This window comes from Fukomys damarensis, unplaced genomic scaffold (genome assembly GCF_012274545.1).
Source record: "Fukomys damarensis isolate Sample0158 unplaced genomic scaffold, DMR_v1.0_HiC HiC_scaffold_12, whole genome shotgun sequence".
NCBI classification, from domain to species: domain Eukaryota; kingdom Metazoa; phylum Chordata; class Mammalia; order Rodentia; family Bathyergidae; genus Fukomys; species Fukomys damarensis.
This window is the reverse complement of record NW_022900924.1, coordinates 14882497-14894400: the sequence shown is the minus strand read 5'-3', so window position 1 is coordinate 14894400 and position 11904 is coordinate 14882497. Positions and strand designations below refer to the sequence as shown.

The 11904-nt window shown below is 61.6% G+C and overlaps 1 protein-coding gene across 3 annotated transcripts in view; it reads right to left on the bottom strand.

Moving 5' to 3' along the window:
• Positions 1 to 1618: 1618 nt before the first annotated feature.
• Positions 1619 to 11904, bottom strand: part of Rbm19 (RNA binding motif protein 19) — a 98081-nt gene continuing 87795 nt past the window's right edge. For 2 of the 3 annotated variants that reach the window (XM_010604112.3, XM_010604113.3), the window contains 2 exons: positions 6782 to 6893; positions 1619 to 6566 (listed from right to left, as the gene is read on the bottom strand). In XM_010604112.3, coding sequence (XP_010602414.1) covers positions 6796 to 6893 — 98 coding nt within the window. In that variant the 3' untranslated portion in view covers positions 1619 to 6566; positions 6782 to 6795. The remainder of the gene's footprint in view (positions 6567 to 6781; positions 6894 to 11904) is intronic. The other variant, XR_776368.3, reaches the window with a different exon arrangement.

The following is an 11904-nucleotide window of genomic DNA, read 5'->3' as shown; positions in this document are numbered from 1 at the left end:
AAAAATAAAAAAAAAAAAAAAAAAAAAAAAAAGCCAACGAGACAAAAGCTGATGAACACATCAGCTATTTGGACTTCATTATGTACTTATGGAGGAGAAATTCTCAAGTCAGCTCAAAAGAAGGCCATCGGGACAGTCAAGCTGACCTTGAAATTGACCTGGAGGAGCCCAGGAAGAAGCTGTGGTCTGCACCGGCCCCTTCCTGCCTCTGTCCAACCGGGAGCTCTGGGTGTTGAGGGGCCTGCAGGCTCCAGGAGGAAGACCCTGCTTCCCAGCATCCCTTGCAGTTAGGACCAGCCACGTGCCTATGGTCTGGCCAAAGGGATGTGGGCAGGACCCTGTGAGAATGCCCAGGCAGTGTCCCGGAAGGGCAGGGTGGAGGTACAGGGTGACCCCAGCTGTGACCTGGGGCAGAACCCCGCCCCATCCCCTTCATGGTCACTGATGTCCCGGCAGCAGGACCAGCCTGGTTCTGTGCCTGACTCCCGGGAACGTTGGTGCAGCCGGTGTCCGGCCTCAGTTCAGATTGTGGTTCAGGGGCCACAGGACAGCTCACGCTCGTAACTCCTGCAGGGAAAGGCTAACGCGCCAGAACACAACCGCAGGAGGGGAGAGGCTGGCCGTTCGGACCCCAACCACCCAGCCCCATCCCTGGCACCTTGGGGACTTGCAGGTGTTTCCTGCTGTGCCTCACAGTAGCCCCCTCCCTTTGTCCATGAGGCCAGAGGGGAAGAAGGGGTTCGCTCTTTCCTGGGACATTAGCCATGGGTGGCTCAATTCATTTCTTCAGCCTGTTTCCCTCCTGTGCAATGGGGCTGCCAGCCCCTGCCTGTGACGGCCAGGACTGAACTGAGTGACTGAATGGAGGGGTTTGAGAGCTGCACAGGGTGGCAGTGATACAGTCACCCGGAGTCTGTGGGGGCCAGGATGGGGGACAGCTCCCAGGGAAGGCAGGAGCAGCTGCCATCCTGAGATCTGCAAGGAAGTGTTGGCTCGCGCCCAAGGCCAGGGCACGGCAACCCCATGCGTGGTCTTGGGAGCCCAGGGAAGGTTCCTGGCTCCTGGGGATGCTGTGATGAGACTGCAGGGTCCAGAAGACCCCAGCCTGGGGCAGGACTGGAACATGCAAGTCTCCCACGTGTGGGGGGGTGAGGACAGCCTGCTGGGGTGCGTGCGGGTGGGTGGGGTAATGACAGCTGAGGCTGTGGAGCGCTGTGCAGCAGGCTCCTTTCAGGCCCTCGGGTCTCTCGATCCGCTCCATCCCCCACCCGGGGCCTGCAGTCTGTTACTAGGTTCCAAGGGTGAGCTCAAGGCCACACTGGGGTCAGAGGCGGGGCTGGCTCGCTGTGTGCTGCAACCAGGAAAAAGGGTCCCTGAGACACAGCAAAGCAGTGAGACAGAGCGGGGAGGGCCCGAGCGGGAGTCTGCCAGGGCCACCTCACAGATGCCGCTTGAGCTCTCTGGCCTGGCTGTTTGACCTGAAAAATTAATGGAATGTGGCAGGAGCCGGCGCACTTGACACACGGCACCTATTTTAGCCTTCTGTGGTAACTGCTCACACACAGCAACCTGTGCAGACAGTATGGAAACCAATGGGCATGGCTGTGTTCCAATAAAACTTTATTTATACAAACGGGCAGCAGTTGGCTGACTTGTATTTTGAATGACTCATGCCAATTCTTTATTACTTTTGTTTTATTTTCATACACTTAATATATTTGTTTATACTAACTTTCCTTATAGCCCGGCACACCACAGGCTGGCTGAGGTAGTTATGGATCTGTAGTTGTGGCAAACATGAAAAAACAAAGCCATAAATTAAAAACTTCCCTGGGCCCTAAAACCATCTCCCCCACTTGGGTCCAGGCTCCTGCTCCTGGGGGTGGTTCTCACATTGCCGAGGCACTGAGCAGGACGTGAATGTGGGAGGGCCAGGCCCTGTACCCAAACTTTAAATGCAATAGTTTTCGCTTTGTTTTAGTTTTTTGGTAACTTGATCGAACTTGGGACCTTGCACTTGTGAGGCAGGCAGCGGCACCACTGAGCTAAGTACCCAGCGCCCACATCATACTTGTTTGGAAATAGGGTTCTGTGACCAAAAGCATTTAGAGTTATATGACAGTGGCTTCCGAATGAACTGAGTCCCTTGGTACAGCTGGGTGGCGGAGCGCTCGCCTAGAAAGCACCAGGCCCAGGTTCCATCCCTGGTGCCACAAACAGTAACAAACCTGGAAACTTCTGAGCTGTGCTAGGATTTCCTGGCTGTCTCGAGAGGGCTGAGTCTCTACAGTGCCTCTTGGATTTCTTAAAGGTGAAAGGACAGTCTCCTGCTTGGTCTTTCGTGTGTCCCCCTCCTGCACTCAGACACACACCTGCTGCCCCTCACCTGCAGTGTCGGAAACCCCGCGGCTCAGGCTGCCCCAGACCTCGGCAGCTGCTCAGCTGCTCAGCTGGCTGCAGTCCCAGGCCGGGTGCCGGGCACTGCTCCCCCCAGGGTCCCTCCTTCCTCTCTCCAGGCTCTGCCTCCCCGAGTCACCTCAGTGACAGCAGATGCAGTGTGCTCCCCTCCCAGCCCCAGTGCCAGGCTGAGCCCCACAGTGGCTGCTGCCCGACCCGTCCTGCCTAGTGAACCGGCGCTGGCTCCTTGCACACCCTTCTCTCGGGAATGTCGCCCACTCTTGGAGGCTCTGTTTCCACATGTCCGGTAAGCGGCTGGGAGGAGAGAGGGGGACCACAGGAAGGAGAGGGGCGAGGAGGCAGCTGGGGTCACTGGATCGTCTCAGCACGCTGGCGTGTCCCATACGGGGCTTGGGGAAGGTGCCACTTCCACGGCCAAGGCAGGATGGGGGACACTGACCACGAGGCCAGTGACCTCGGAGAGGGAGGGACAGTGAAGACGACGGAGCCCCCGCCGGGCTCTCTTCCGGGGATGGGAGGGGGCGCTGCACTCCCCCAAGGTACACCAAAGGCTTAAAGTCATTTTCATTAAAATTTAAATTTCAGCAGGCGCTCCCTCTCCCTCCCCCGACCCTTGAACATTTGACTGGCAACCATTTCATATTTCAATCTCGGCAGAACAAATTGAATTAGATGTTGAAACCGAGCTGGGCTCTGTTCACCAAAGCCTGAGACACAGGAGCGGCTGAGGGCCCTTACAAGACAAAAAGGAAATCTTGGGGAGGCGCTGGAGGGCAGGGAGGATGTGGGACACCTCGGCTGGCTGGCTGCTGGAGACTCCACACTACAGACCCTGGGGCCACCCAGCTAGGAGCCAGAGGACATGCCAGGCTGCTGTCCTCACTCTGGGTGCCACTCACAGGGGCTGCAGCTGGCTAAAGGACGCAGCTCGTTTTGGGGCAAGGGAGGCGGAGCTGGAGCTGGGGGTCACCCACACCCAGGACTCTCCTGTCAACTGTGGATCTGCCCCCACCCCGAGTGGGCTTTGGAGAGCGAAGTTTGACCCCTGTGCAGTGGGCCCTGCCCACCCTGAACAGGACCTACAGGCAAAGGCCCAGCAGACACAGCGACCTGGGCCACTCCGGTCCCAGGACCTGTGTAAGGAACAGCTGGGTCACTGTGCCCTGCTCACCCTGGGGTGCCAGGTGGGGACCCCCAATGGATCCTCCACCCCTTTCATCATGGCTTCTCCCTACTAGGCTCGGCGGTGCTACCCTGAGCCTCTGGCATGGGCTGCTGAGCCTGGGATGACTTCCTTCTGGGGCAGCCCTAGCAATGGCGCTCGCCTGGAAACTCCTGCGGGCCTCTCTGGAGGTCTGCTTATCTTGAGAAGACTCAGGGCACAGACGTTCTTCTCTAGCTTCCGTATGGCAGCCCGCTACTCCTCTCCCTCCGAGGTCACTCCACCCTGCCCGCCTCCATCTGGTTGTCAGGCTTCTCGGGCCTCAGCCCCAGGCACCCCGCATGCATAGGCCACGCAGGCTGCCATCCAGTGTCTGCCCCAGCCGGCAGGCCTCCTCCAGGGCCCCCTCTGCCCGGCAGGCCTCTGATGGCGCCGACCCCCTGGGAGTCAGAAGAGCACAGGCCAGAGGGTAGGGACAACAGCAGGGTGCATGAAGGGCGGGTGGGGTGCCCGAGTCAGGGCTGCACCGTCGGCAGGGAGCCCTCAGGGGCAGGGGTGCCCTGGCTTCTCTGCCAGCCCCAGGTGGGCACCGGTGGGATGGGGGTGAGGAGCAGCAGGAACCTGAGGCCCTCTGCTGAGCACCCCAGGCTGGTGGCCTCGTCTTGGCGCCCACGCCATGGCCCCCGTGTCCCTGGTTCCCACTGGCTCTCCCGGCACTTGCCCTGTCGCAGTTCTTTGCCTCCTGCACCTGATGACCCGACTGAGCGACTTAGCACCGGCAGCTCATCCCGGCCATCGCCTTGCCCCGCTGAGCCTCCGGGCGTCACTTCCGGGATGGCGATCTCCCTGTGCTCTGCTGTCCCGGAGGCTCCCTGTGAGATGGTGACGGTCACTCCCTTGCTGCCATGGCCCAGTCTCGACTCGGCCCACACACCCTGGTGGACGAGTCCCCGCACAACTGCCTTCCTAGTGTCCCTGGCCCCTCCACTCTGTCCTCTGGGCTGGGCGGCTGCACACCCGGCTCGCTCCACCAACCTCAACATGACGGGACGATGATGGCGACTGTAAGTAACAGCCCAGGGCTCACAGCGCTCCCCGAAAGGGGAAAAGGGCTCGGGGCATGGAGCTCCCGGATCAGACTTCGGACTGTTCCTCCACTGAGTGCACTGACTGAAAGGACCGGGGACAGGGACACATGAACTGCTCAGGGGATTGAGCTCAAGTGAATCTGCACTCGGACCTCAGGGGGGAATGAGGAGCCACACCGGAAAGACGAAAGGCTGGGACCCTGGGAGGGAGACAGAGCTCGTGCAAAGGCCCAAGGCGGGGACCTGCTGGGAGCCCCGGGCACCGCGAGATGGTTAGGGCCTTAGTGACTTAGACCATGGGCGGTGCGATCCAGCTCCTGCCTTCAGCCACAGGCCTGCTGGCTGCCTGTGAAGAACGGAGGCTACTGTGGGGTGACGGGAGGGGGCGACAGGGACCCCGGGGCTACTTGTGTACAGCCCCACTCCCCGGAACTCCCCTGGACTCCAGGACGGGGGCGCAGCGACCAGGCTGAGGGGTGCCTTGGTCACATTTCCTTTACTGGCACAAAATACCTACCACCCACAACTTAAGTACGAGGAGGCTCATCTGGCTCACTTTCCATGGGGCAGGGAGAGCATGGAGACGCGTGAGGACAGCTGTTCACCCGAGGCAGCAGAGAGCAAGGGACAGGAGACCTCACGGGGCACCTGGGGACACCTCCTAACAGCACATCTGGCCGAGGAGAAACCATGCGGGAAGCCAGCGGACCTGTGATCCAGCTGTCACACAGGAGCCTTCGGGGACACTAGATAGGGACGGGACAGGGCAGCCTCCTCACCCCAGCCAAGTCTGGAGCAGCTCCTCCTCCAGCCCCGCACTCCTGTGTCCCGAGTCTGGGGTCAGGCAGCCATGCATACCCCGCCCACGCTGTGTGACCCAGGACGGGTGCCTGGAGCTCCCTGGGACAGGTGCTACTCACAGCACGAAGTGTAGGGGTGAGGAGGAGACCAACGATGCGGGGGAAGCCGCCGAGGTTGTCACCAGGATCAAGATGCCCAACAGCAGGGGATCAGGCCCGGTGTCTCTGCCTGGTCCTATCAGGCCCACAGGGCTGTCACTTTTGGTGACCATGAGGCTGTGCCCCGCCGTTGGGGTGGGGACACGTGTAGAAACCACACACACCGGGCTCAAGCAGGAGGTGCTACAGCCCAGCACAGACGAGCAGCAGGCGGAGCGGGAGGGGCCCAGCCCTGCAACCCCCTTCACCCCCACCCCTCTTGGGAGCCTGGTCCCGAGCCCACCCCGCTTCAGGGCACCTCAATGAGAAGCTGGGCACAGACACTCTGGGCTCGTCACTCACTGCCAGTTCTCAGGGGCAAGTTGGGGTGGGTGTATGTGACACCCACAGCCTGGCTGGGGGGCTGGGCCACGCTGAGAGCTGCCGGGGCCTGGAGCCTCACAGGCACCGAAACGCAGGGACTTGGATTCACACAGGAGCCTCCCTAGAGGTCACCTTGGGTCCCAAATGAAGGAGGCCACAAGTGCAGGTGAACGTCTGGATTTAGTGGACCCAATCACTGCTGTCAAGCCCCCCACCGCACCCCAGGAACGGTCAAGCATCGGGGTGCCAGGCTGGAGTGGCTGTGTGTGGACGCAGCCTGGGGCTGAGGGGCCGTGGCCCTCTCTCCTCTGTGTCACCTGGCCTTGGGCTGTGCTGGCCCTGCCTGGGCTGGGGAGGGTGTGCCCAGGGCGATCCTGGCCGGAGACTGCTGTCTTGGGCAAGACCCTCAGTGTGTGCACAGTCCCCACTCTGCGTGTGGCACGGCCAGTCAGCCCAGCGCTGAAGCTGCTCGGAAATGTCCCAGGGTGACAGGAGCAGGCTCGAGGTCCCCGAGACCAGGATGCACAGGATGGGGGCCTCATCCTTGGGACGGAGGTGGTGGCTTCCTGGGGTAGCCTGGGATGAGAAGGTGGGGTGTAGGGCACTGCACAGCTCTGGGAGGCTGGTCTGTTTCTCACGGAGGCCTCAGGCAGCAAGAGCGGGGAGCCAGGAGGACCTGGCCACTGGCCGGAGGCTGGTGTCCCCTTCGACCCTGGGCTCCCCACCCCGCCACTCGGCAGGGCTGCAGGGGCTGGAGCGGTTGTCCCCATCCCAGGGCCGCAGCCACATACCCTGGCGGTGCAGCTCACAGCTGACGGCTCTGCTCCTCGCCGTCGCTTGCGCTGTCCTCCAGCTGCCCCAGGATCCCATCCAACACTGCAGACCGCTTCTTCCTCGGGGGCTCTGGGGGAGTCCAGTTGGCGAGGGTTAGCCCGAGAGGAAGGAGGGACACAGAAACGCACGTCAGCCTCCAGCCTCTCCTCCTCTGTCAGCTGGCTCCTTCCACCTGCACCCCGAGGATAGGGTGCCCGAGAGGGCGGGTGGACTCCAGCAGAATCCATCCTCCCTGCAGGCCTAGCACCGTCAGCGGTCAGACAAACAAGCAGACGCGGGTCCTGCTTCCTTGGAGGCCAGGACTCTAAGGGTGTGGTAAGTGGCTGCTAAACAGTAGGAGCTAAAGATGTGTGGGGAAAACGGGCAGAGCCCAAAATGCCCAGAGGAACAAAGGACTGACAAGTAGGAGTGGCTTGGGAGAAGAGGGGCCACATGACTTGGGCTTTGACGAAAGTAGAGGCGTTTTCTGTGTGGAGATGGGGTGAGAAGGGGACTCAGGTGCACACTGGGAAGAGAGCAGGAAGTGTGCAAAGTCCCACGGGCTGAGCAACAGACGGGCGCCTCCTGGGCTCCGTCCCCATGGGGCGAGCCCTCAGGCAGGTGCTGCACACACGCCGTGTGGGTCAGGGAGTGGACAGGTGGGTCCAAGGCCGTCCAGCAAGGAAGCAGCAGGGCCAGGACCGGAGCTCAGGGAACCTCTGCTTCGCATGAACGCTGTGACTCAGGCCAGAGTGCTCCGGCCCTCGGGCTCCAGGCTGCCTGCCCCAGCCCCTCCCCCGGGGGTGCGAGTCCTGCCCCTCAGTGCAGCCCAGTCACGCTCCAGTGGGCAGCGCTGTCTCCTCCCCGCCTCTGGGTGACCTGGGGTCCCTCCTGCGGTCCTCGAGTCTCAGGACCCTGCCCTTCCCATCTCCTCCACACAGATTCTGATCAGTGCCCCCTCTCCCCTTCTCTGGGGCCCTACTCCTCCCAGCTGAGCACCCCAAGACTATCCCCGCTAGAGGGGGACCCCGAGCTGGCTCTCTCCTTTTCCTTCTGTTTCTTCTTTCTGAGCAGAGTTCTGCTGTGTAGCCCAGGCTGGCTGTGAGCCCTCAGCGATGCTCCCGAGTGCTGGGGTCACAGGCATGCGTACCGCACCCTGCACCTGGCCCCTTTCTCGTGGCCCCCCCTTGTCTCCTCTGTCACCCCCGCCCTGCAGCAGCCACATTTGTGGTGGGTCCCCAGCCTGCTCCCTCACCTGTCCCCACCTGGCGCCAGGCAGCGCGTAGGTGGGCTGGGGACCCAGCGGCGGGCTAGCAGGGCGGGGCAGCGGCTGCACCCCTCATTGCTAGTGAGTAGAGGAGTGGCTTTGCCTCCCCTCCTGCACAGCCTTCTCACAATTACCGGCCCAGAGGCACTGGGGCTCTGGACACCGAATTCGAAGGCAGGCAGCAAATGCTAGGAGACAGAAGGGCAACAAAACAGGGCCTGCTGGCCTGGCCCCACCACCCCTCCCAGCTGCTGACATAGACAGCGCCTGCTTTTGGTGCTAGCTGGGCCGGGCTGGCTGGGGGGCGGGTCTGACTGGCCTCCCTGCAGTCGAGCCCAGGGGCTGGCCAGTGGCGAGTTCTCTCTCTATCTGCTAAGGGGGCTGGCTGTGCTCCGGCAGATCTGAGCTGGGGCTGGTGATGTGCACTTGTTAAGTCCAGCCGCTCAGGAGGTGAAGGCAGGAGGATGTGCGAACTCGAGCCAGCCTGGGCCACACAGGGAGACCCTGTCTCAAAGTAAGTCACAAAGGGCTGGTGTGTGGTGCTCTTGACCTCTGCCCAGCAGAGCGGGCTCACCAGTTGGTCCCTGCCTGGCGCGCTGTGGATGTTCAGTGTTTGCTGAGTGACGGAACTGAAGGACAAACAGAAGCAGGCGAGGCTGAGAGCAGTTTTCCCGCCTCCCATGGCAGACACAGTCGCTAGCAGGAGCAGCTCAGCCCCCTTTAGGACAAAGGACACAGACACCTGCAACCCAAGGCAAGATGAACCCGGTGATGGGCAGCCACCGGCCTCAGTGCTGGCCGATCAGGGCTTCCTGGAGCAGGCGACAGCACCACCAAATCGGCATCCGACTGACTTCCAGCCCAGGCCTCCTGTGCACACTGCTGGGCCGGCCGTCCCTTGGCACAGAGCTGTGGGGACAGCTTGGGGGCGGCAGCGCCCTGACACCTCCCCACTTACACCAGCTGGGCTGCTCGCTGCCCTGGAGCTGGGCTTCCCCGCTTCCGGGTCTGGTGGCCCGCACCGCCATCCTGCTCAGCCCGGCACCAGCCCCGTCCTCTGACCCTGCGGGAGGGCCTCGCCTTCCCCTCTGCCACGGCAGCTTCAAAGAAGCTCAACGGGGAGCCAGGGGCCTGCAGGGCCCACTCCCACTGCCCCCGGCTGCCAGGGTTCAGGACAGCCCCACCCCACGCCCCACGCCCCAGCTCCAGGTCACTGCGGACCCAGGCATCCTCGCAGCACCCCGCGCCCAGAACAGCTGCCGAAGCCCCACTTCCCCGACATCAAAAGCCTCAGTGGGTTTCACCAAACAAACATAATGCACAACCGGAGAAAGGTGTAAAATAAATAAACGAAACAAGCTGTGCATTTTCTTTCAGTGTTACAGCTGCACCCGAAGATAAACAACAAATGAATGTCACCAGACATCAATACCCGAGAAATTAACTCCACAAAAGCTCAGCCGTCCCCCAACAACCCCCTAGCCCTGCCCCCAGCCCCCCAACCTCCAACCACCGAGTCTGCATTTCTGCAGTTCCCACCTAATGATTTTATTTTTCAATTAATTCCTTGACAGAATGCCAGCCCGTGTCGCTCCCTCCCTGGCTGGCGCTGTCGCCCGGCGCGAGGCACAGGCCGATGCAGAAAGGCAGGCGGGGCCAGAGGCAGCGCTGCTCCCACTCGGGTTTGGATTCGGAGGAGGCAGAGCTGAGGAAAGGAGTCTGGGGCCTGAGAAGGGTCTGAAAGAGATTCTGAGAAGAGGCGGCCTGACAGCTGGACGGGACAGCGGACAGGACAGGGCTGGGCGGGGCCTCCAGATGCCCGGTCGGCAGCCACTGAATGACAATGGCATTTACAGTACCCACTGCTAGGGTGTTTAAGAGTAAAAGCCAGGCATGGTGGTGCATGCCTGCAATCCCAGCTGCTCAGGAGGCTGAGGCAGGAGGACTGCAAGTTTAAGGACAGCCTGGACTGTATCTCTCAAGAGCTCATCTCAAAAAAAAGGTGACTGTCAGGCTGAGTGCCCGTGCCTGGCACGCAGGGGACACTCAGCACAGGGTGCCACTACTCTGCCTTCTGAATCGGGGTAGTGATGTCAGACCCGGGGCCAAGGGGTGACCACACAGGATGACACAGGGTCTCTACAGTGATGTGTTGTGAAAAAGGAAATCAGTGGGCCTGCTCCGGGTTCCCACACCGTGCTCACCTGCAGGTGGGCCTGTCTCTCCCTGCCAGGCTGTCACTGCTGCCTGTGTCCTTGCTGTCCCTGGAGATGGGAGCTAGGCTGGTGTGTTTGTTGCCTGCCTGTCCCAGAGTCCTCCGAGATGGGGCAGCAGGGTCTGGCATCAGCAGCGTGGATATCTGGGGGCTCCCTCCACTAAAAGGGTACCCCAGGGGTCACCAATGACACACGGCATGAGTACTGCGGGGGGCGAGCATCTTACTGCCCCCTGGGCTCAGCCTGTCCTTGGAGCAGGCAGACAGATCAGGGCCCAACCTGCCCCTGCCACCTCCGTGATTCCCAGCTCTGATCTGTTGCCTGGGACCATGGCAGCGCTGTTGGTCTCCTGGGGACCTGAGCTTGGCGAAGTGGCAGGGACCAAAATCCCAAAGGACAAAATGAACTGCCGGCTGGGGGTCACCCTGGGGCTGGGGCGATGGGACTGACGTGACCTACTCGCCAGGGCCCAGGGCCTCTATATTCCAGTCCCTTGTGTGCAGACAGATGGGACCAGGAAATGGTGCCCGGCGGAGATCTGGACAGAGGGTCCAAGGGCAGGCAGCCCCGGGCCTGGCTCTCAGGATGCTGAGCTAACCTGGAGGAAGAAAAGGGCCCAGCAAACAGAGAACCCAGCTGCCCAAACTAGGGCTGGGGACACAAAACAGGGACATGTCCCCAGGCACTTCCAACTCTGCACAGTGGGGTGGGCATAGACTCTCTGGAGTCCCAGGAGCTGGTGACATCACCGACCCAGTTTTTAGCTGAGGAAGCAGCTGCTGAAGGGCTCAGGGAAGTCATGTGACCGTGGCAGGCCCCACATGGGGCCTGGCACACGGCGTCTTGGCTTCCCCTACACGCGAGCCCAAGGCCATGGGTACGGCCCTGCTCCGGTAGGAAGGACTCGAAAGGAGAAGTGCAGGACACACTGGGGTGCCTGGCAGCACCCACACTACATTCACGGGTTTCTCAAAGGCCAGAGGTCGCTATCCAGTGCCCGGCAGAACACACCAGAAGCAAACCACTGAGACCTGGAGCCTACACCATAGGCCCAGGTGCTGGCGGCCCGGGAGGGCGCTGAGTGTCCGGTCACCATGACGGCTGCTGCTGTCAACCCAAGTGCAGAGGGTCTGGGTCCCTGAGAGTTTGGCCATGGTGCAGCCTGCTGTGCTGATCTTGCCTGGGTGTCCTGTGTGTGCCCAGGTCTGCACCGCTGGACAGGCCACGCATGCCTGTACACAGAGTGTGTGAAGGTGCCCTGGCCTGGACTATCGTGGGTTTATCCTGAGTGTGGCTGGGTCCTGCCTGTGTCTGCACGGAGTGGGAGCCCCACGGACCGTCACAGAGGACTGGCATCAGTGGAAAGGCAACGGCTCATGGGGGCGGACGGTGTCCCTGCCACGCTTGCTTCCTCCTGGAATAGGTCCTGGGTGAAAGTGGAGTTGAGAGGTGACCTGGGAACATTTCCTTACAGGACTGCAGGGGCCAGGGAGGGTGAGCGGCCATGGTGACCCCAGGGAGGGCTGCAGCCTGCAGCAAACAGGAAGCCCGAGCTTTGCACAAACAGGTGGGTGCTCTGCAGGCTTTGCTCCTGGGGGTGGGTGGGGAGTGGGTGGGA